The sequence below is a fragment of the Cryptotermes secundus genome, unplaced genomic scaffold (assembly GCF_002891405.2).
Source record: "Cryptotermes secundus unplaced genomic scaffold, Csec_1.0 scaffold33, whole genome shotgun sequence".
NCBI lineage: Eukaryota > Metazoa > Arthropoda > Insecta > Blattodea > Kalotermitidae > Cryptotermes > Cryptotermes secundus.
Genome location: NW_019727088.1, coordinates 1,782,598 through 1,804,702, shown reverse-complemented (window position 1 = coordinate 1,804,702; position 22,105 = coordinate 1,782,598). Strand labels below are relative to the sequence as shown.

General features: G+C 35.2%; 1 protein-coding gene across 4 annotated transcripts; it reads left to right on the top strand.

The window, feature by feature from the left end:
• Positions 1 to 4,275: 4,275 nt before the first annotated feature.
• LOC111864272 (UPF0047 protein YjbQ) lies at positions 4,276 to 21,852 on the top strand. Of its 4 annotated transcripts, none has more exons than XM_023851402.2 (6): positions 4,276 to 4,356; positions 4,454 to 4,663; positions 9,534 to 9,588; positions 12,571 to 12,610; positions 15,525 to 15,566; positions 16,436 to 21,852. In XM_023851402.2, exons 2-6 carry the CDS (start codon positions 4,504 to 4,506, stop codon positions 16,649 to 16,651), a joined length of 513 nt encoding a protein of 170 aa, XP_023707170.1. In that variant the 5' UTR covers positions 4,276 to 4,356; positions 4,454 to 4,503; the 3' UTR covers positions 16,652 to 21,852. The 4 variants fall into 4 exon arrangements, with proteins under 4 accessions (XP_023707170.1, XP_023707169.1, XP_033607251.1 ...); XM_023851401.2 differs by having other exon boundaries at positions 4,289 to 4,352; XM_033751360.1 differs by having other exon boundaries at positions 4,295 to 4,313.
• Positions 21,853 to 22,105: the final 253 nt, after the last annotated feature.

The following is a 22,105-nucleotide window of genomic DNA, read 5'->3' as shown; positions in this document are numbered from 1 at the left end:
GATATGATTATTCTTCTGTGTATGTATGACTATTATGCTTTCTCGCCACTTAAAGACTTAACCATTGCCTGGGTACTTATCTTAATATTCTGACCTCTTAATGACAACTTTGATTTCACATGCAATTATTATTAGTATTATTGTCTTTATTAGTAGTATTATTGTTATATATTATGTTATATTATTATTATTTGTATTTTGTTTGTAAGTTCTTTCATGCGCTCATGCTAAATTTTTAATTGACCCTGGGCTGTTAAGTTTGCATGTTAATAAAACAGAGTAGAATTAAATTGAATTATTATTATTATTATTATTATTATTATTATTATTATTATTATTATTATTAGCATAATTATTATTGCCAGGAATGAATTATTACAGATGATATGCGTTATTTTTCTGCAGTGACAATTTTCGTTTTACTTGACTCCATCTCAAGTGAGATTCCACGACAGTTTGCTGTCAAGTAAAAAACCAAGAAACTTCATGGACAGAGCAATTAATAAAGTGCCATTACTTAGGAAAAGGTTTGGGGAGGATATGAACCCCACAACTGTAGGGTTGTACACATTATATCTTCCCAGAAGATAAAGAGAATCCAGTCTTCAGAGCCCAGTGTGAAAAATGTCTAATTTCAAATTCAAAGTGCTCCAGAATCTTTGGTCAATGACTACAAATCCACTGACAATGATACACATTGACCAACCACTCTATCCCATTGATGATGACCGCAATAAGGCCGCATTTTAAATTGACCCCTGTGGCACTCCATTTTCAAGACAGTGTGCAGTTGAAATGTTGTCAATATGAACACGGCCATGGAGAAAATTAAAAAGAAGTTGTAGCCAACCTCTAAGTTCACCCCAGTGGAGGGAATTCTTTATTAAATTTGTGAATGGTTTCCCTCATGTTGCAAAATCTTGAACTCAGACAAAACTAGCAATAATGGTATTTTAATGAGCTCTTTGCACTGCAGCTCCTGTACTGGGGACTAGCTCTATGGATTTGATTCAACCTGAAGATGGAGACAGAATCCAGTCTCTGAAATGTTATGTGTTGTGTCTTGTTTTAATAGGATGGATAATGTCCAGAAACACAATAATTGTAACTCCTATGCTGCTTTTTCTTGCATCTCCCGCTGGAAGTTTTCATAAAATACACATGTTGTTCTTTTATACAATATATCATCCCGCATTTGATTTCTTACTGTTTGACAGTTTCTCCTTGCAAACGAGGCACTGCAGTTCTGTTGAATTGGGTAGGTACTCCGTTATGTAGTCTGCACTGTTCTCGTATTTTAATATTTCGTTTTATGTTGCAAATGTAGCTAGGGCGTTGTGGTTTCCTTTTAATGTTCATGATTTAAATATTTTTCACATGATCTGCCTTGCAGATACATTTTCTCTATACCATGGTTTTTCAAATATATGGGACTAACATAGTTCATGACGCACCACTGGCCCAGTGGTTGTACTACTTACCTATGCTTTTCGCCACTCTTCAGTTATTACATAGTGTAATATTGTACATCAGTTCAGGATTGATTTTGCATATTGAGTGAAATGATATAGCCTTTCTTTGCTAGTACGTGTACTTACTCATTGTTTGTTATTCAGGTATGTTTGGGTATTCATACTAGTGCTCATACTTAGTTTCTTAGTTGATATAGCCTTTTCTTACATTTATCACACACCAGTTGAAAGACGACATTAGGTAATTTAATTGCAGTTTTAGTATCATTGATTTTATTAGACGAGTCTACTTTGAGGTGACCACAAACTGAAGAGACCCAAGAGAACAATTATGTGGTTCAAGAACTGTTTAATATACACCAGCATCTGCATATAATTCACAAATATATTATATCACAAAACAAATTCAGTATTAAAATGTATATTAAAAATGTTAAAAAATGTGAAAGGTTTTTTGATGACAGGTTAAGAATTGTATGCCAACATAAATATCTTAAGTTTCACTGCTACAGTGTAGAAAATTGGGCGTGTATGTTGTTTGTAGGTCTTATTGTAGAAGCTTTCTACGTAGTAAGTCCGGTTGTGAAGCCAAACAAAAAGTTTCTATGATGTACGGGTTGTGTGTGGATATTGGTATGCTGTTCGCACGATATGTATCTTTATATGATTGTACAATATGGCGTATGTGTTCCTTGTCTGGGCATGTATACGTTCTGTGTGTTCTACACTGTGCGGTGGTTCGATGTAGATCCAGAACCTATTGTCCTCTCGTCTTACTTACTTACTTACTTACTTATGGAGCTGAGCCCTTCTGGAGGAGCCACCAATTCTGCAGCTACTCAAGAACTTCCCAGCATTTTATGGGCCCCGAAGGTTCATTACCGTGTTCACAAGAGCTCTCCACTGGTCCAAATCCTGAGCCAGATCAATCCAATCAATATCATCCCATCCTATCTCTCTAAGATCCATTTTAATATTGTCCACCCACCTACGCCTTGGTCTTCCAAGTGGTCTCTTTCCTTCTGGCTTTCCCACCAACATCCTATACACATTCCTCGTCTCCCCCATTCGTGCTACATGCCCTGCAAACCTCATCCTCCTTCACATTGTCATCTCATTTACTGCCCAAAAACATGAAAACTAAAGTACACAAAACTATAATTTTGCCTACGGTTCTGCTGACACAGCTGTACGAAAATGTGTATCCTATGTTCGAATTTGAGGTCCTACAAGATCCACCAATAAAGGAAAACTTTCAATGCTCATTCTGTAAAGTGATTTGAACAGTTCTACGACCATATTGAACATTATTATTATGTGACATTGCAGAAGAGAAGTGCACGAAATTGGCGGGCAAGTACACTCGCTTGAGATATTGTGAGAAACTAATTGATCGTAAGTTTCCTCAGTGTGCGCCTGCTAATCTAGAAACCAGTTGCCTGCTAGAAATCGACGAATTTTCTAGGAAATCGCTGTTGCATTGCAGTTGTCAGTTTCCTTGGTATGCGCCCAGCCTTACACTGACAGAAGCTGTAGAAGATTGGCTGCAAAATATTTTAGCAAAGGATTTAATTCTAAATATAATCATACTCTCGGATAACCAGGTGATCGTTGCAAATAGATCCTATGAACTGCAAAGAGCAACATGTAAAAACAAAAACAAAAAAAAAAGTAAAGCTATCGCTGTAATAGGCCGTGAAGGCCCATAGGGTTGTGAGACGTTGAGGGTCCCACACTATCTAGACAATCGGCTGAAAGATGGCGGTAAGGTTGTCAGCCTTACGCGCCGGCTGCGCCATACTCCCCAGGAAAATTATTTAATTAATTCTTGGTACTCATTTCTGTTAGAGGCTGAGTAAACCCCAAGGCCTAGTGCGGCTGGAAGGATTAGGTCAACTCAAAAAAATCCAATTACCTCATCGGGACTGGAACCCGCGACCTCTGAGCAATATAGCGATTAAACATAATTTGAAGATTTCCGTAAATAAGCCAAAGGCAATAAATGTGCTAGGAAAGGCGAACGTGAATCATAAATTCTGACATAACTGAACAAGGAACTAGTTCCAGTTACTTAGGGTACACCATTACAGCATCAAACAACAAATATTTGGGAACAAAAATGAACAGATTTAGTCCAATGTGTAGCACAGTAGGAAAGAACATCGCATAATAACTCAAGAAAAAACATAACAGATAAAGTTTTATAAAGCTATGGTGGATCCGAAATGTGGAATTAAAGAAAACGGGAAGAAAAAATTGAAACTGCAGAAATGAAGTCCTTGATGGGTGTAGCAGGGTATAGAAGGAAGTGCCAAATAAGAAATACTACAATTACGGAAGAGCTGAACATCTTTAATCTAAATGCTAAAATTATAAAATCAAGATCACAATGGAAATATCACGCGCAAGGAATGGAAGACAGGCAGGTGCCAAAAAAAATTCATATAACTCAAAAAGATATAACGCAGTGTAATCTGCTGAAAGATACTTTGCTTGCCACTTGCTTCGAACTGATTGCTTGCTTGGCTTATCGTTCGATCTTATAGATGGAGAAGACATGTCCTTCCGAAACGTCAGACGAATTTCAGCGGACTACATGGCATTATATCGCATAAGATACAACTCTTCGAATATCGTTGTCTATTTTACATTATTGATGACTAGCAGCATGTATTATCTGTAGGATCTGTATGATACTATACTTTCATACCAGTAGCTTGTATATAATTTAGTAATCCGTGCTTTTAAAATCCAGAGGGTGCAGTGCGTCGCTATCAGTTGTTATCACGGATTAGCTATATACAAGTTGGTGCTATTTCGATGTTTACTGTTCTGCGAAAAGTTTGTGGTGAAACACTTTAATTACGTTACGTATTTTTAGTGCGTATGTTTTACTTGTTCGTCAGTATTAGAATATGTATCACGAATATGAGAAACGTAGGGCTATTGGAAGTATAACAATATAAGTGTTCATGTTTCAGTTTTGACAAGTACTTTCAACAGTTAAGCCCCTGTCTATACCGTGTTGAACATGGCTTCATCGAATAGGGGCATACAGATTGGTTCAGCCTGGTTTCAACGAAAAATCAACCTTAGGCCGCAGCATAGGGGTGTTCATTTAGTAACCGAAGAAATTCTGAGGCAAATTCCAGAAATATGTCAATTTTCAGTTGGATTGTGTCATGTACTGCGTAAGTATTGAGTGTTTGTACTATTGGAAGCACGTTGTATTTTGAGTAAAAAAATGCATAGGTTAGCAATTTCAAAGTTTTAACTGAAGATGGTTTTTACCTTCCTGACTGTTTGACTTTATTTATTTTTTAATGTAATAACCTCATATTTTAGCCGTGTCTAATATCGCATTGTATTTCAATAGCTAGTTGAAGTTACATGTCTTTGTAGTACTAGACTTAAGTTGTAAAGTAGCTGTAAATCCAGTTCCAGTTCTGTGTAATCTCTGTAACTTCTACTTCTTTGGCAGTACTGTGGAATGCCGATGTTTTGATGTCAGTAACCAATATAACCTAACATTTTCAACTCCTAACCAGAGATGTAACTCAGTCATTTACAAATATAAAATGGTATGGCGTACTTCCTATATAATTACTGGAAATTATTTTTATTGTTTACAATGAATTTAGACTTTGGGGGGGGGAGAGCTGCAAAGCCTTTTTTATTTTAAAGATTCAGAAGAATTGACTTATTAAAATTGTTGTNACCCAACAGAATAGGTGTTTTCCTTCACCTGAGGACGGAAACAGATCCAGTTTCCGAAACGTCGTGTTTTTATTAGTTATCTTAAAAACCAGGACGATGGATAAAGTCCGAAAACCCAATATATCAGTGTGTTATACACCATCGTCAGAATCCTATAGTAACTACTAATATCGATGCTGTTTAACAAATTTGTTTGAACATGCTGGTTATAGGAGAACAAATCAGAATAACTTTCTAGCTTCAATTATGTGTAAATACATTTTATAATATTTATAATTAATCCAGTGTTAATTTACTGAAAGGAGGCAGTGGCACCAAATACAAAGGCATAAATGGGAGGGCAATATTAAAATGGAATATAGAGGAATGTGATGGGAGAGGGTAGACTTGGATTTGTTTAGCTTAGGTTAAGGACTAGAGGCAGGCTGTTGTGAACACAGTAATGATTCTTCATATTCTTTGAAAGGTGATGAATTTCATTGAGTGATGGTTAGTTTCTAGAGGAAAACACTGCACCATTTAGTGAGTTTTTTTCCACTTAGTGGGGGGTGGAGTCGAACTGGGTCCACGCGGCGCGGGGGACACTGATTGGTCTATTGTACCTGCCCAGGGTGATTATGATGATGGAGAACTTGGTGGAATGGAGATTGGCAAGGGAAACCAAAGTACTCAGAGAAAACCCACCCCAGCGCCACTTTGTCCACCACAAACCCTACTTGACCAGACCCGGGATCAAACCCGGGCCGCCACAGTGGGAAGCCAGTGACTAATCACTTGAGCAATGGCATGGCCCTAGTGAGTTAGTTATGAAGTAACTGATCTGTAAATGTGAGTTATAAAGTAACTGATCTGTAAATGGCATATTTTTATGGATTTTGATATAAAGTTTATTTTTAAATCTATTTTATAGTGCTTTGGATTACACATGCTATTGAAAGAATAGCCTCAAGTTTTATATTTTACAGTTGATGTGGATTGGAAGCAACCCACCAATAAATTTCATTTAACAGGACACATACATGTGAGAGAAGCAGATTTTCAAAAATTCTTTGAAGGCAGAGGAGATGAAAGTGTGAACATGAGATGAAATTTATTTTTCAGCATTTTGTGGGTTGTAATATTGGAGTTTCACATGGTGGTGACTGTGAAGAATATTGTCTTCAGGGATGCTCTTCTTAAATATTGGTTATATTCTACTAGACTGCATGATTTTACATTCTGGAAGATGGTATTCATTATTATATGAGTTGTTTGTGATGGTATGAAAGAGAGATGGGTTAATTAACCATCTTTTTACCCATGTCAGTGATTATGTTGACTATATACCAGTACTGTGGTATGTAGTAAGCTGTTGCTTGTGTTGGCATAATCTCTCTTCCATTTACTGCCAGACACGTTTATAAAATTAATTGCATTTTTAAGATTTAAGCGTAAATTATATTTGAATAGCTTGTCTTAGATGACAGCTTAGTGCAAATTAAATTCTGTGTGACAGTGGCATGAATTTAAACTCATATTCCCTTATCTTTTAACTTCAGATGTAAGTTCACAACATGGTAACCTGTTACACGTACAGTGTTATGTCATAGTTACCCTGTTCCTTACCAGACATCTGTAGTTCTGCCAGTAAAATTAAAACCGGTGTTTTTGTTCATATTTAAATATACTTCAGTATTTCACATACTTTATGTTAGGTCTGTGGTGGTCATAGTAAATGCAGGTAAAATTTTGATTCTGCAACAGTTTTGGCAGTTGATGACTTCAAGTTGGTGCTTGCTGCAGTGGTTCATATTTTTGGCCACAATATTGTAAAGTTCTTTAGAAGTTTTTTTTTTATTGCTAGTGGCATTGGCTTAAGTCCCTTGTACTGCGGCCACTTCTGGCCTATTGTACCAGCCCCAGATGATAGGTGAGGGTGATTGTGGAGCAGTTGGTGGAATGAAGATTGGCAGGGGAAACCGAAGTACTGAAAATATGTTCAGGCACGTTATAAAATGGACTTAACATGTCTTGGTCCATGGGTTGTATGAGGGAGGAAATGTGTGGAGGGAGAAACAGGCATTGAATTTTCCCATCCCTTGCTTCTCAGCAAAAGAGTTGAAGGGTGAACAGGAGAATTGTCCGGTAGTATCAAGGCTTTCACGCTTTCAGATTCATGTTTAAATTCATACATCTGGTGTTTCTTGACCTCAGATGCAAAGCGGTTGTGATCACTGATTGCAGCAATGTAATCATCAAGGTCATAATGCACCAAAAAAACAGTTGCACAAATTGTCACCAATTCCAAATTAACAAAGTCTGAATTAGTGAGATTTCACTGTATGTAGTGATAATATCAGCTGGGAACCAACTGTCATGATCTGAGATCCTTTGGTGAAAATCGTGGAATAGATCCTTGAAATAAACAGAATTATATCCATTATATGCCTCATCATTCATCATGCAGTCGTACCATAGCTTATTCAGAATCGCATAAAGATACCAGCATACACCCCAGTATGTTTCTTACTTCCATGTTATATGTATCTAAATGTGAAGAAGTGTAAAGAAGTTGAGATAGATATATCTGAGTTTATTAGCATTTGTGGGGGGGGGGGGGTTGGAAAACCCTGTGCATTTCATCATATTATGGAATAGTATCATGGACAAAGACATTTCCATTTTACAAACCTACCTCAAGTAAACGTTTGGCATGATGATGAAAGTGAGCTGGTCCAAAGCTGTCCGCCTGTTTTTACATGTATACACTCCATACCCACTATAATCCAAAGTGACTTCAGTTACATAGATTTTTTTTATCCAGTACGTTTGATTCCGTGGTTCCGCACGCCGTATTATAGCAGAGATTAAGTGTTTGTTCACATGCCTATACCAGTTATTATCTGTTATGTGATGCTGAATTATGTGTGTATTAGAAGCAACTCAAAAAGATGGGACAGAGCTGGAGTTACAATTTTTAGTACATCCAGTTGGAAAAAAAATTGTGCAGGGTTAGCCAGGAGAAAGCCAGAAGATGAAATAAATCAAAGTATTAATGGTGATAATGTGCTTCACGGTGAATTAGGGCATTCCTGTGTTGTTTTAGTGAAGGTCTGTGCTGAATGTTGGACTGTATTTTACATAATTTATCATATAATCTCTGATGTAAATCATCATGAACATATTCAAGATTTTTGTGGTGGTGAAGATTTAAATCATGGCCTTCTATGTTATGATATCATATAATTTGGTAGGTAGTTATCAGCATTACAAAGGAACCTGCTTCCTCCATTTTTCAGAGTAAATTGAGTATCATAGCATAGATACCCTGAAGGTATTCACATAGTGTAATAATTTTTAAAATACAAAAGAATATAATAAGAATCATTACAGGATGTAGAAGTAGAGATTCATGTAGAGAATTATTTAAGAAATTAAAAATTCTACCGCTTCAATCGCAATACATATTATCGCTTCTCCTATTTGTTGTTTACAACAAAGATAAATTCAAATTAAATTCTGATGTCTATAACATGAATACTAGACAAAAATACAACTTCCACCTACCCTCATCAACTTTATCAGTATATCAAAAAGGAGTCTACTTTACTGGCATAAAAGTGTTCAACAATCTGCCACAAAGTATTAAAAACTTGGGCAATGATACTAAAAAGTTTAAATCAGAGTTAAAGAATTATCTACATGCTCATTCCTTCTACTCTTTAGATGAATACTTCAATGTAAATAGAGAATGATGTAAAATTAAGTTATATTAATTTTTAAGCTAAAATTGCCTGTACTTATGTATGTAACATTTTGACTTGTTCTGTATCCAAAGGTACTAACCTGCTTAGGATTTATAGAATGTAAATAAATTCAATTCAATTCAACAGATATCTCTGAAATGTCATTAATCACTTAACAGACAACACAATGTTATAACCCGAAGATTCAAATCAGAATAATTATAAACAGTAGCAGTATATTTGATGTGTACAAAAACTGTGCCTGATTATATTAAATGTCTGTTGAGAACGGGAGAAAAAATTATAATCATATCCAAATTGAGTTAAGCATAAGAGTTTAAATTCCTCGTAATGAAGAAATTACATATGGACTTTTTTCTTTACAGTGAATACATTACACAAAATCACAGTATGTGTTAGAAGTGGCAGTGGCTAATGATTTCTTCACGTTATTTCTTGTATTGTGTGCTGAATTCATGTAAAAAAAATAATGAATCATGATTGAGTTGTATCTTTGTTTATGGAGGAAACTTCCTGAAGTGATCTTGCTTTCAAAGCTGAAGACATAACTTAACAGCTTTGATTTCCAGTTTGATCAAATGTTACAATTTATTTTCAGTACTCCACACTTCGGCTAGTTTAGCTCTCAATGAAAGTTGGGATCCAGATGTAAGGTAAGTATCGAACTTCAGTAACAGATAAGTGTAGGCAGATTAGCTACAATTCATTAATGATGGTACACTCATTAATGTTTCCTAACCTCATAAATGATATTAATGTGAATTACTCCATTTTTCAGATATGCTAATGGATATAATAAAATCACATTTGAAGAGAATATTTTCTTGTAAATTTTAATGTGATATATTAAATGACCCTGCATAAATAAGACAGTTGGAATACTTAAATGTTATTTGAGTTAGTGTGATATTTCATAACCTGCAGGCTTGAAAGTCTTTTTAAGGTTGTGTTTTAAATGCTAATTACTGCATTTTCAGCACATAACCTACTGACCACCTGTAATTGAACTACCATAAAGATTTTACCTGGGAATAAAGGAAAAAATATAATGGTAATATTTGTACCGTATTTTGAGTGTGAATTATTTCCCAGGCATGGTCTTATTTATGTATTTATTCATATAGTCAATAAATTAGGGACTTTAATTTATGTATGATACAGTACTTGATCATTTTTTGTAGACTGAAGTTGCAGACAAAATTGTTCTAACTCAGTTCCATTTCTTTTTATATAGCTTTTGCCACATAAGTAGGCTCTACAAATCATTTGTTATAAAAAATAAAATCTTAGATTTGTCTGTGACTGTACTGATTTTTAGCACTAGATGTGTACTTTTGTTGCTGTAGGTAGACAATTTTATTAACTGTATCCATTTAAGCAGGGTGCTAACCATATAGTTTGCAGTATTTGATTCTCCAAAAGTATTATGTATACAAATAGTGTATTTTCTCTTGCATAGCATGGTGTGTTTTAAGTGACGGGTTCTCATATATTGGGCAACATACAATGTTCTTTTCTTTTTCAGCATATTTGTTATAGAATTACTGTTTCTTCAGACTTTGTTCATTGTCCAGTATTTTAAAAACTAGAGATAACATTTTGGAAAATGGATCTGTCCTCAGTTGAGGGAGGAAAGCAAATACTCTGTTGGGTCCCTGACAAAGAAGTTAGCTCTTTCTAAAGGACCCAACAGAGTGTGTGTGTGTGTGTGTGTCCATCATCCAGTATTTTAAAAACTAGAGAACACAACGTTCAGAAAGTGGATCTGTTTCCATCCTCAGATGAGGGGGGGAAACACATGCTCTGTTGGGTCCCTTAGAAAGAGCCAACAGATTCAGTTTTCGAAATGTTGTGTTTTCTATTTTTTAGAATACCGGACATGGACCAAGTTTGAAAACCAGGTAATTCTGAGTGTTATGCACCGTTGTCAGAACCCTTTAGAATCTAAGTTTCTTAAAGCTACTAAGTACTGAAGCTCCATAAAATTCTTGATTATTTGTATTTTATGCTGATACTTCTTCATTATAATCTTTGAATTTGACAATTCCATACAACAAACATGATTCATTAACTTCAGAAATTTCACTCATCTGTTTTCTCCAGATATACAGCAGCTGTAGAACCCATTCCCAGTGTTCAGATTACCTTTTCAGTTGTTTATGGAAAGCTTAGATATTGAATCATTTATCTGCTTTAGTTATGGGAAGGTCTGTATCGTTAAAGACGTATGCATATGTGATGTTACAACAGTCAACTTGCACGAAACATAGAAGTGTCATGTTTTGTGTACCTTTTGCATAACAGTATTTGTCATCTCTAGCCCACTTCTGAGAGATAATTACCTTCTAGATTCAGCAGCATAGTCTGTATTGTGTCTGAGGGTTCAGATGGAGAAGTAATTAAATGGTCTAGTAGTAGTAGTATCATCATTCATTTTATGATGCAGTAGTTTTAGCTTAAAATAATTTAAAACATGTTAATTACAATGTTTCTTTTAATTTTATTTAAAATAATATGTATAAGAATTTGTTGCCCAAAATTTGAGAACCCTGACTTCAAATTAGAATCAAGCTTTTAACAGTAGGATAGGGCTGATGAGGCCTGAACAGATGCAGTGTGTTGTATCTAATAGCAACTGGTACACGTTCTTAGATTTAGGTGGTAGTAGTTTTGAACAGATGATTATACATAGTTGTGAGAAAATAATCAGAATAACTTTTGTTCTCAGATAAGTCACTTTCATTGACCAGTATAGTGATAACTGCATGGTCAGATGAGTGCATGTAAGGGTCTGGTATATATTAAAATAATTTATGTGTTATTGATGATTGTGTTGCAGTTATCTGACAGGAATAGTGGTTTTTAATGTTTGATATGTAAGAATAGTCTGAGTATAGTACTTTGTTAATATTTAATTCGAAATAAAGCATGTTAAATGTTTATATATTAATAGCCTAATTATCCTGTGGAGAAGGAAATTAGAAGTTAAATACCGCTATCCTGAATCACACATATAGTTGTGTATCACTTTAGAATCCTCAGTAAATACAATCTTTTCATTTCCGTCGTCGTACTTATAAGCAACTCAGGGTTCAGATTTTATTCACAGACACTTGTTTAATGAAACTTATGCAAAATTTTAGATCTGGAATTTATTCTGAAGTTCCATTCACTTCGAATTCTTACTGTTCAACATAATTTAGTTACATTAAGTGTTTTTTTTTCTTCATATAAGTGATGACTTATTTGTTCATGCTAGGTATTTTATTTGACAGAGAGTGACTGTTTAAAAAATGTACTTATCTTTATTTACTCGTGTGTGTAATATATATATATATACTCTCTAAATCTGCCAACAGAAACTGATCTTGTGAAGTTGGTAAATTTTCAAAAACAGTTTGTGCTGCTCATATGAGTACTTTATTTTAATTGAATTGTTGTGTAGAACAGTCTGGATGAGCAATTACAGGTAAATAATATATGCCCTGTTAAATACTACATATTTCATTGAAAGTGTACAGTGTACATTTCTTGACTTGTCGAAATTAAAGTATTATTTTAGTGAAATGAATGTATGTATCATGTAGCCTTAGTGCATACGTTAAGTCTGATTAATGATTCTCTCGTTTTTTTAGGGATGACATGGAAATGATGTTAAATAAAATAGTGCCTGAGGTAAGTATACATGACAGTTTGACTGTATTTTGTTCAGTGATACATAATTTAGCTTCAGCTTTATTGCAGATAGGACATGTATGGTTATTTTTTATTTATAGAGGAAGTATGAGTCATACAACACACATTAAGGATGGACCATTTTTGTGTTGAGAAAGTTTTTCAGAAGCTAATAAATATGGAATTTCATGCAGTCACAGACAGGCATTTGCACTAAATGTGGCAATGTGTTATTTGACAACGGGGAATAGGAGTGCGGCAGCAATACTGGTTACAGGTCATTACAAAAAATTATGACTTAAATCTTGCACTCCTGTGTCCTTTAATGTGAATTGTTCATAGGCTGTCAGGAAGATTCTGACTAATAATTTAACTGTGTAACCAAATGTGAAGAACTGTATTTACCCTAACTAATTTTAAAAGAGAATTCCATATTTGACTAGTGTATCCATTAATAATAATATTACAACAAAACTTCAGTATGCAAAATAATTCAAAACTTTAAGATTTTATGTAACAATGCAGTTGTGATAAATTATAAACAAGCATTTGGATGAATTTGATTATGTTTTTAAAGTATTGTAGCTGCAGCCAGCACACAAAGTTGAACATTTGTTGACTTCCACAAAGTCAAATTGTTTATGTTTTTATGTTCAGAAAAGTTGCAGTAAATTTTTCTGTGTCCTAGGCAGTACCATACAGTGGAATAAAATTCCTCCTCTCACACTTAATGTAATGAAATGTAGTTTATAGAGTGCAACATAAATTAACTGATCTGAGAGTATCAAGAAATAATGAATTTACGAAGTGGTTCAAATATGACTGGTACTGATTTGTGTGTAAACAAGCTGCACTGCGCAACAGTTGTGTGACTTGGAGAGAGTGAAGCCACAACCTTCAACCTCCCTCCTGTTCAGTCCTGTCTGGGAATTGCTAGAGTGATGAGTGAACAGAAGGTACCACGGAGTGCAGGAACAACGCATTGTGATCATATTCCTCGGAGAAAACTGAAATTCACCAGAGACTCCAACAACAGTATGGGGAAGAGTGTCTCTCACGGACCCGTGTGTTTGAGTGGTGTAAGTGCTTCAGAGAGGGCAGAGAGTGCGTGGAGAATGAACCGCATGATCATCGGCTGCAAACATCCGTCACCAAGCCAAACATTGATCGTGCAGACGCGCTTATTCGTGAGAATAGGCACATCACTATCAAGGAACTTGGAACAATGCTGTCCATCAGTGTTGGTAGTGTAGAAGACATCATGAAATACCACCTGCACTATTGCAAGGTGAATGCACGGTAGGTACCATGCACTTTGACAGACGTGAACAAAATGGTGCACATGCAAGCTGCCAGTCATCTCCTACAGCAGTTTGAAGACGAAGGTGACACATTCTTTAAGTCTGTAGTGACCACCGATGAAACGTGGGTGCACTACTTCATTCCCGAGTCCCAGCAGTCATCATGCAAGTGGCAGCATACCAATTATCCCAAATCCAAGAGAGCGCAGAGGAGCCGTTCGGCAGGAAAAGTGATGGCAACTTTCTTCTGGGACTGGCAGGGGTTTATCCATGTGTACTTTCTGACAGATGCCAGAACAGTCAATGCAGCTTATTACTTAGATCTCCTGGCAACAGATGTGAAAGAAAAGATCCGATCCAAGCGGAAGACAAGTGGAAAGCGGGTAGCCTTCCTTCAAGACAATGCTTCTGGAACGTCAGAAAAAATGTGTTGACTCTGGAGGGGAGCACATTGAAGACTGACATGTGCAAGTAAGGTTTTTAAAAAAATCAGTCCCAGTCATATTTGAACCACCTTGTACATAACATGTCGAGGAATAAGAAGATCTGTTCCCTTTAGACTGGTACAACCATTATTGCTAAAAATCATTTAAGAAATATGTTAATTACAGAAACATGTTTTGATGCCGTTCCATAACTTTTAAAAATGAGCAAGTGTAGTCTGGGAGATAATTGAAGGTTTGATAATAAGTTTGTTTGTAATGACTTACATTTTAATTTCATTTGCTTGGTAGTGAGCTTCATCTTCTGTCTTGGTCAGTTTTAAATTAATGGTCCATGAGACTGAAAGCCAGTTACACAAAGTTTAGATTCCTGTATTTGTGCAACTCCATACATGAAGTCACATTTCTTATTAATGAAAACATTGCTTTGTATATTCCTAGTTGTAATGGAGCCACAGAAAGCTATCCTATAATTCATTACCATTGCACAATTAACATGACCCTAACAAGGCTGAAGTTATCTCTTAACTTCTCTTTGGGTAGGATTTCTCCTAAAAGGGTGATTTTCTTTTTGTGCATGAATAGGCTAAGGTGATGTTTATTACTTTTGGAATGTTTGGTATTAATTAAAATACTAACGTGCAGCTGGGGAATGAAGACCACTGGTTTCATTCAGGAAGATTGAACCTGAAGATTAGACATTCATTTTGATGTTTTGTGGTAACATGATGTTTTCCAGCATTTTTCATGAACATCACAGTTTATTTGTTATCACTTCATATGTAGGAGGGGAGGCACTGGATTTAGTTTGTTCCACTTCCATCTCATTGTAATCATTCATAGTTATCCCCCATTTTATGCTTATTCTTTTGACCATTTCATTTACATTACTGCTGTGTGATGCTCTCAGAACTTTTCCTTCTGGATATTTAAATTTTAAACGAAGTTTTGCTACATTTTACCATGTTAGAAGGTACAGGGTCCATTTGCACGTAATTTGACCACATTCTACTACGTAAGGATTTCAAACGGACATGTACAGTAAAAAAAGTGTCATTAAGTAAATCAGGAGATGTTTCAGAAGCTTCTTTATAGTTATCTAAGTTTGTTCACTTGCATCTTGAAACAAATGTATGAACCAGCAAATAAATGTATATTCTTCAATTTCAGGGACTGCCTTATAGACACTCCTGTGAAGGACCTGATGACATGGTAAGTAAAGTTATTTTATAGGTTAGATATAAAGACTCATCAGTTGAAATTCTGGGAATAAGAGAAACCTAACTTTAAAACTATTTCCTTGAAATTCCCATGGGAGATGCTGAAGTGATAGCAGAAATGATAAAAGCAGTCAGACCAATAGAAATGCAGTGACTGTATAAAATTATGAGAAAGGTTTGGAAAGCACATGAGAGACCACATAACTCAAAGAAGAAAATGATAGTACCAATATATAAGAAAGGAGACAAAAACTGCCATAATTGCAGAGGAATAACACTTCTCTATCACTGTTACAAAATGTATTAAAGAACTTTAACTGATAAAATACAAAAGATTATGAAAGCAACACTTATTGGGCAACAATATGCATATTCTAATTAGATTTGACCTATACAGTGAGATAAATAATGGAGAAATGTTAGAAATGTGGTAATTGTGTTCATGGATTTTAAGAAAAGCATGTGGCAGTAAAAACAGAAAATTGATTTTTAGTATCACAAATATCACAATTCAAGGATTTTCAGAGAGAAGATTTTGTCTTCCAATACAGCAGTGAAAGTAGCAAGGGAAATGCAGAGGGAATTCACATATTCACATGTTCCTAAAGGGAAGTAAAATCAGTAATATGCAGTATTATGTGTTACCACTATGCTTTAAGGGGTTAGCATCTCATAATTCAGATTGTTGAAATACCATTGGTGAAAGTGGCACAAGTATTGGTAAAGCATTTGGTAATATCTGAATATTTGTATAACAAAGATTTCAGATTTGGAATTAGTTTCCATGTCGTTGACTACACTATGCTATGGTTGTGGACAGTGTAAATTATAGCGCTGTTATTATGTCATTCTTTGTTTCAGCCGGCTCATGTGAAGGCCTGTTTCCTCGGCTCTTCTCTCACAATTCCTGTCACAGATGGAAAACTAAATCTTGGCACCTGGCAGGGCATCTGGCTCTGTGAACATCGGGACCATGCTGGGTCACGCAAGGTTGTTATCACAATTAGTGGTTGCCTCAGAGACTCTAGTCGGAGCCCACTGAGTCCAGTGTCACCAATGGCCTCTACTAGTAGTTAAGGGTTTAATACATTCACTACTGTGTCCGCTACTTAACAGCATTTCTGGCTGTTTAGTTAAAATGGGGTAATAGTATTGAAGTATGGGGTGCAGTCCTTCTGGCAAGGAGTATGTAGAATAAAAAAAAGCAACGATGTTTTATTCAGTCTGGGATAAGTTGGGTTGAGTTGGAGAATAATGCATTGCCCCATTGTGGTAAAAGGGTAATAGTCTAACACACACATTCTTACTGTATATACACACAAACCAAGCTAGTGGTTTGTTGCCAGGTGACAAAGAAGTATCGCGAGTGAAAGGTACTTGGGAGGTCTGAGCTTTTTCCTCGTGATATGAGCGTATGCCACTGAACTATCAAGAGAAGATGAGAAGAGGAAGCGTTTTTAACTTACTAAATGGGTTCTGTTTCTTGCTAAGCAAGAGACTTAACCAGTAGCTGGGAAAGGAATCATCAAAGATTTGGCCTTTCACTGCCACCGCATAAGATGTATACTTTATTTTGTGAAACACAAATAATAAAACGTATGTACTGTATTTGGCGTACCACTGTATGATGAGAAAGCAGTTATGTATGTTAGGATCCTTCCACATATTTGCAAAAAAACAAAGAAAACAAATACCAAACAAAATATTTCAGTACTTATATTATGAGGTACCAAGTACTGAAAAGATTATTACTTATGATTACAGTCTACATTAATTTCCATCCTTGTATCACTATGCCACAACAGGGAATTTCTGTTAAGATTTCCATCAAATAAGTTGTCTTTTATTGTAATGTATTTTTACTCACTGTGCAAATTTTAATAGACTGTTGCTAGAGAATGTTCTGTATTGCCAAGGTTCATTTTGTGTTTGATTTGCTGCAAGCTTGAAATGAATGAAGATGGAGAATTCCTTTGTACCTGATACTTTAATCCCAATGATGATTGTAGGAATTTTGTAACATTTTTCCTTACCAGATTGTTGTTGACTTCAGGAAACAATCACATACTCTTTTTCTGACAGAGATGTAGTATATCCCAAACAGAGTGGCGAATGTGCTGCTGAAATTTGTGGTATGCCACTTTAGTTAGAAGAAGCACATACAGACACAGTAGCTATCACAAACCTTCCATTACACTGAACCTTTTGTGGCATGCAAATGGCAACAGAATTTTCATAATAAAAGCTGTAATTGAATTAATTATTGCTCAGGAGCTGATATGGGTTTATCTTGATGCCTCAAGAGAAATATTTTTGCTTTTTGGGGTCTCTTCTTGAAGTTAAAGTCTAGTGATTTTGTCCTGTATGATAATTACTTTTGTTTTGAGGTGAAGAATAATCTTTGTAGTCACCATGTAGGGGTCTTCCACATTGTATAGGACTTATATGATATTCATGTTCCATAATATCTGGGTCTGGAGTGCAGATGCATTGTATTTGTGCGATCTGGTCCTTTGCTTTTTGCTGACAGGTATTTGCATTTCACACGACCCACTCCAGTAGTTGTAGCTGTGAAAGAAACATTTATAAAATAAGCCATAAGTAGTCACAAGAAGAAATTCTACCTCAATTTATAATATAATTTTACTTCACTGTATGTATATCACAAGTACCATTTTATTTCCTTATGCTATATACAGTTCTCAAAATGGTAAATGGCAGGTGGGAACAAAAGAAATTGTGTGTTAATGTTAGTTGCTGATGTAACTGACTGAGCATTCCATTTATATTGTATATGTTGCAAGAAGCGTTACACCATAAACAGCATGTAGTATATCTTTCATTATCCTTCTTAGCGTCCTAGGAAGATTAGATATTCACTGCTTTTTTTCGTTTTGAACTCTTGCTATGTGTAAAAAAACATCTGGGTTCATTGTGTTGATATCTCCTGATTTGTTGAGATAATCTTATGGATACATTCTAAATTACAGAAATGTTTGTACTAAACACAAATTTTTGAGCCCTGTCTTTGTAAATTATTGTATGTTAAATATTTTCAGTATTATCTTGAGACATCAAGATTGTACATTCCAGGTTTTAGGGAAAATATTTTGATGTAGTCCATCAAATGTAAGGTATGACATAATTGCTATAGGATGACATACATATACAGTAATTTTAATTTATCTTTCACTGAATTGAACCATGTTTTATGAAATTACATTTTCCTTTCACTGATTGACTGTAATGTTCTCTGCTGATATCTGAAATTGCTGACTACCGAAACACTACATTTTGTGGCGAGAATGGCTGGCCTATCATTAGCAGCCATAGAACAAGTGAGAGTCTCAACTGCACAAGGTTAGGACAGTAGAGATTAATTACTTATTGACATAATAATTATTTTTCTACAGACTGCTGAAATTACAAGGTAAAAGTAGCTAATAGCATCTGTATGCACACTACAACAATGTGTATATTTTTGTATTGGAACCTTTTAATATAATTGAAGCCAAAATTATTTCTGGGACACTTTAGCTGTTCTTGAATGCCTAAATGAAAGTACACATTAATTTGTTAAATATTCATTACATTGAAAACTCATTAAGAAATTTGTTGCAGTTGAGAAATGTTTAGTGTTCTATACCATTCATGAGAAAATACAATCAAATCCTGCCATTATTTTAAATGACTAAACTTTCTGGATCCATCTGTTGGCAGCAATATGATGAAATTCTTCTGAATTGTGCCACATAACAGATTCCACTGTCCCTCTGTTTCCTTGCCTCTCTGCAGGAATGGAGGTAATGTGTTGGCAAGATATCTTGCTATCATGTTAACTGTCTTCACAGATGCTCCCTTGAGTTCTCCCTATACTGACAGAATATACCTCTGGCAGTGTTTTGTTGCTGACAATAATATATAACACTTTTTTAGTCAAAAGAATTACTCGCTGTATGAACAAGCCCAATTGATATCTCTGTTTCTATGAGATTGAATATTTATAATATTTGTATTAGGTTTGGCTGTGTTTGTAGATGTCATAATATACGTTGAAGATCAAACATTGAGTTTTATATTCAAGGTGAAAGGTCTAATATGTTTGTAAAAGATAGTAATAGTTACAGTATGATTTTGGTTTTATGGTTTTGGTTATAAGTTGCTACTCTAGTTGTTTTCTGATGTTCAGGAATAATAATTTTCGGTTGTGGTTCATTCTGGTATAACAGATTGTTCTTATACTACAAAGTACAGGAATAATGTAATTCAGCAGTGCCCAGGCTCCACTGCCAGTAAATTAACATGGGAAATATCCATCTAATTTTATTCTGATCTTTGTGGGTTCCTCGTGTAATTAGACAGTATCTGTTGGATGTACATTCCTATTTTCTGCATAACTGTTTGTTGCTTTATTTTATCGTAATTGTTATCCTATAGCAGTTTTAGTCAATATATATATGCCACTTTCTTTGCAGGGATTGCTTCTCAACTTAGTGGTGATTTTAAAATTTGCACTTGTTATTATGTTCTTTCAACTGTCAAGTTGGTCAGTCATGCAGTATCCTGTTACCCAGAGTATATATCCCCTCTGTATACAGTATTCACAATTTCTTGAGTTTTAAAGGAAAGATATAATTAAGAGTGAGGTGTTCAGAATAAGATGTGACTGCTGTGTAGAAAGGTTATGTAAAAGATATTATCTTCGGAGTTTCTAAGGGATATTTTTTGTGTGTGGTGTAGGAATGGTGTTTCTTTACATGATCTGGCAGTATGATAGTCGTGGCCTTAAAAAGAAGAAGTCCAATTTTGTATTTGTTTGAAAACAATTTTAATATAAACCATAATCACTATAACAGGCCAGTAGGTCCATTGACCCTCTGCTTGAAGCTGTTACAGCAGTGCTGATATCTGTGCAGCTCTTGTGACATTAATAGAGCTACTTAAAATTTCTTCCTGCCATGACTGTTAGAATAATATGATGAGAGACTTTATACAAACCTTTTATGGTTTACTGCATTACTTTCCATCACCTTTCAGTGGTTCACAGATTGGGACAATAAAGTGGTAATAATTACATTATAAAGAGACTTTTATATTAAATATGCTAAGGAAGTCAGACAGGCATAGAAGGAAACTGGCATATGTACATAATGTGATGGTGGATAATAATGCACAACAGAATTATTGGCAAAAGTCCAAAATTTCTGTTGAAGGTAGACACCTGTTAACGTATGCTGTGCAGGTCAGGTGTTGTTATGTCAGATCCCTTGTATTATTGAAGGGAGCATGAAGAATTGGTGGAAGTAATTTGTGTGGTTATAACCCAGTTTCTGATATTTTGATCGGGGTGAACATACAGAAACACATTTTTTTTTTTACTTTTTTTTTTATTTCCTCAGAACTGGACTTCACATTGCGCACATTATCTCAGTTTTAACACTATTATTTAATTATGGGTAGCCAGAAACTTGGAAAAAATAATATATGCCAATGTTATGGATGATGTGTAATGGAGATGGTCCCATTTTGTTTTTCATATTTCCTGTCTTAAAGCAACTTTGCGTATTTGTTAACTCATGCACTACTTGTATGCTGTGTCAGTGCAGCATGGCTGTTATCAGTTTGTATTCAAGTTTAATGCTCAGTGGATTTCATTGCTTTTTATAACAGCTGAGAACACCACAGTTGTCATACAATTTTATACACAGTACACTTCAAGCTAATGCCATCTAGTAATTGGTTTTACCTACTTCCACGACAACATATAATTCAATATAATCTTCAGGCCTATACACAGGCTGTTCCATAGCAAAGCTCGTGTCTTGTAGTGAGTGAACAGCTCGACATACTTTGGTTGATGTGGACCATTTAAGTGTCTGCAGTAATACCAATTTATCCTGGGGGGGTGGATTCAGATGGATGTTATATTTTTAGTCTCATTGTAAAACAAAAATTATTCATCAGTTTGTGTTCAATAAGATAGTTCCTTGGAAGTTCAGACAATAACATTTTCATGATATCTGTTGGTGACAACTTGAAATACAAAGGCCAGCTTATTTGAAAAGTGCTGTCACAAGTCTGTTTTGATAGTCAAGATGGGCACCATCTTGACTATGAGTCATTTTTTACACATTCAGGGGATTAGCTTTTCATTATTTGTAATAAAGACAATCTTTTGATGCCAGTTTTAGAGTATTGTTAGTGTTTTAATTGTTTCTTGTGTCAGTGTGCAGACATACGAGTACTGTTGTGCACAAGATTAAATTTTGAATTTGTAGTCACAGATTGAACCTAAGAAAGAATGATAAAGAGAACTGAGTTGCTACTTACAGAGGGAGCACTCTTATTCCTTTGTATAGACTGTTTTACTCATCTTCTGTCCAAATCACTGTTAGTTGCCATTTATACATTCAGTATTTTAATGTAATAAATTAAAAGCACATATGTGTAGTTTTCTGACCATATGAAACTTGACACAATAAGGAACACAAGTACACTGAAGAAAGCAGTCATCTGGGATGTGGCACCATG

Coding starts and splice junctions, on each gene's coding strand:
- LOC111864272 (XM_023851402.2), top strand. CDS start 4,504: ATGGCTTCATCGAATAGGGGCATACAGATTGGTTCAGCCTGGTTTCAA. Junction 4,664..9,533: donor TGGATTGTGTCATGTACTGC/GTAAGTATTGAG, acceptor ATTTATTTTCAG/TACTCCACACTTCGGCTAGT. Junction 12,611..15,524: donor TAAATAAAATAGTGCCTGAG/GTAAGTATACAT, acceptor CTTCAATTTCAG/GGACTGCCTTATAGACACTC.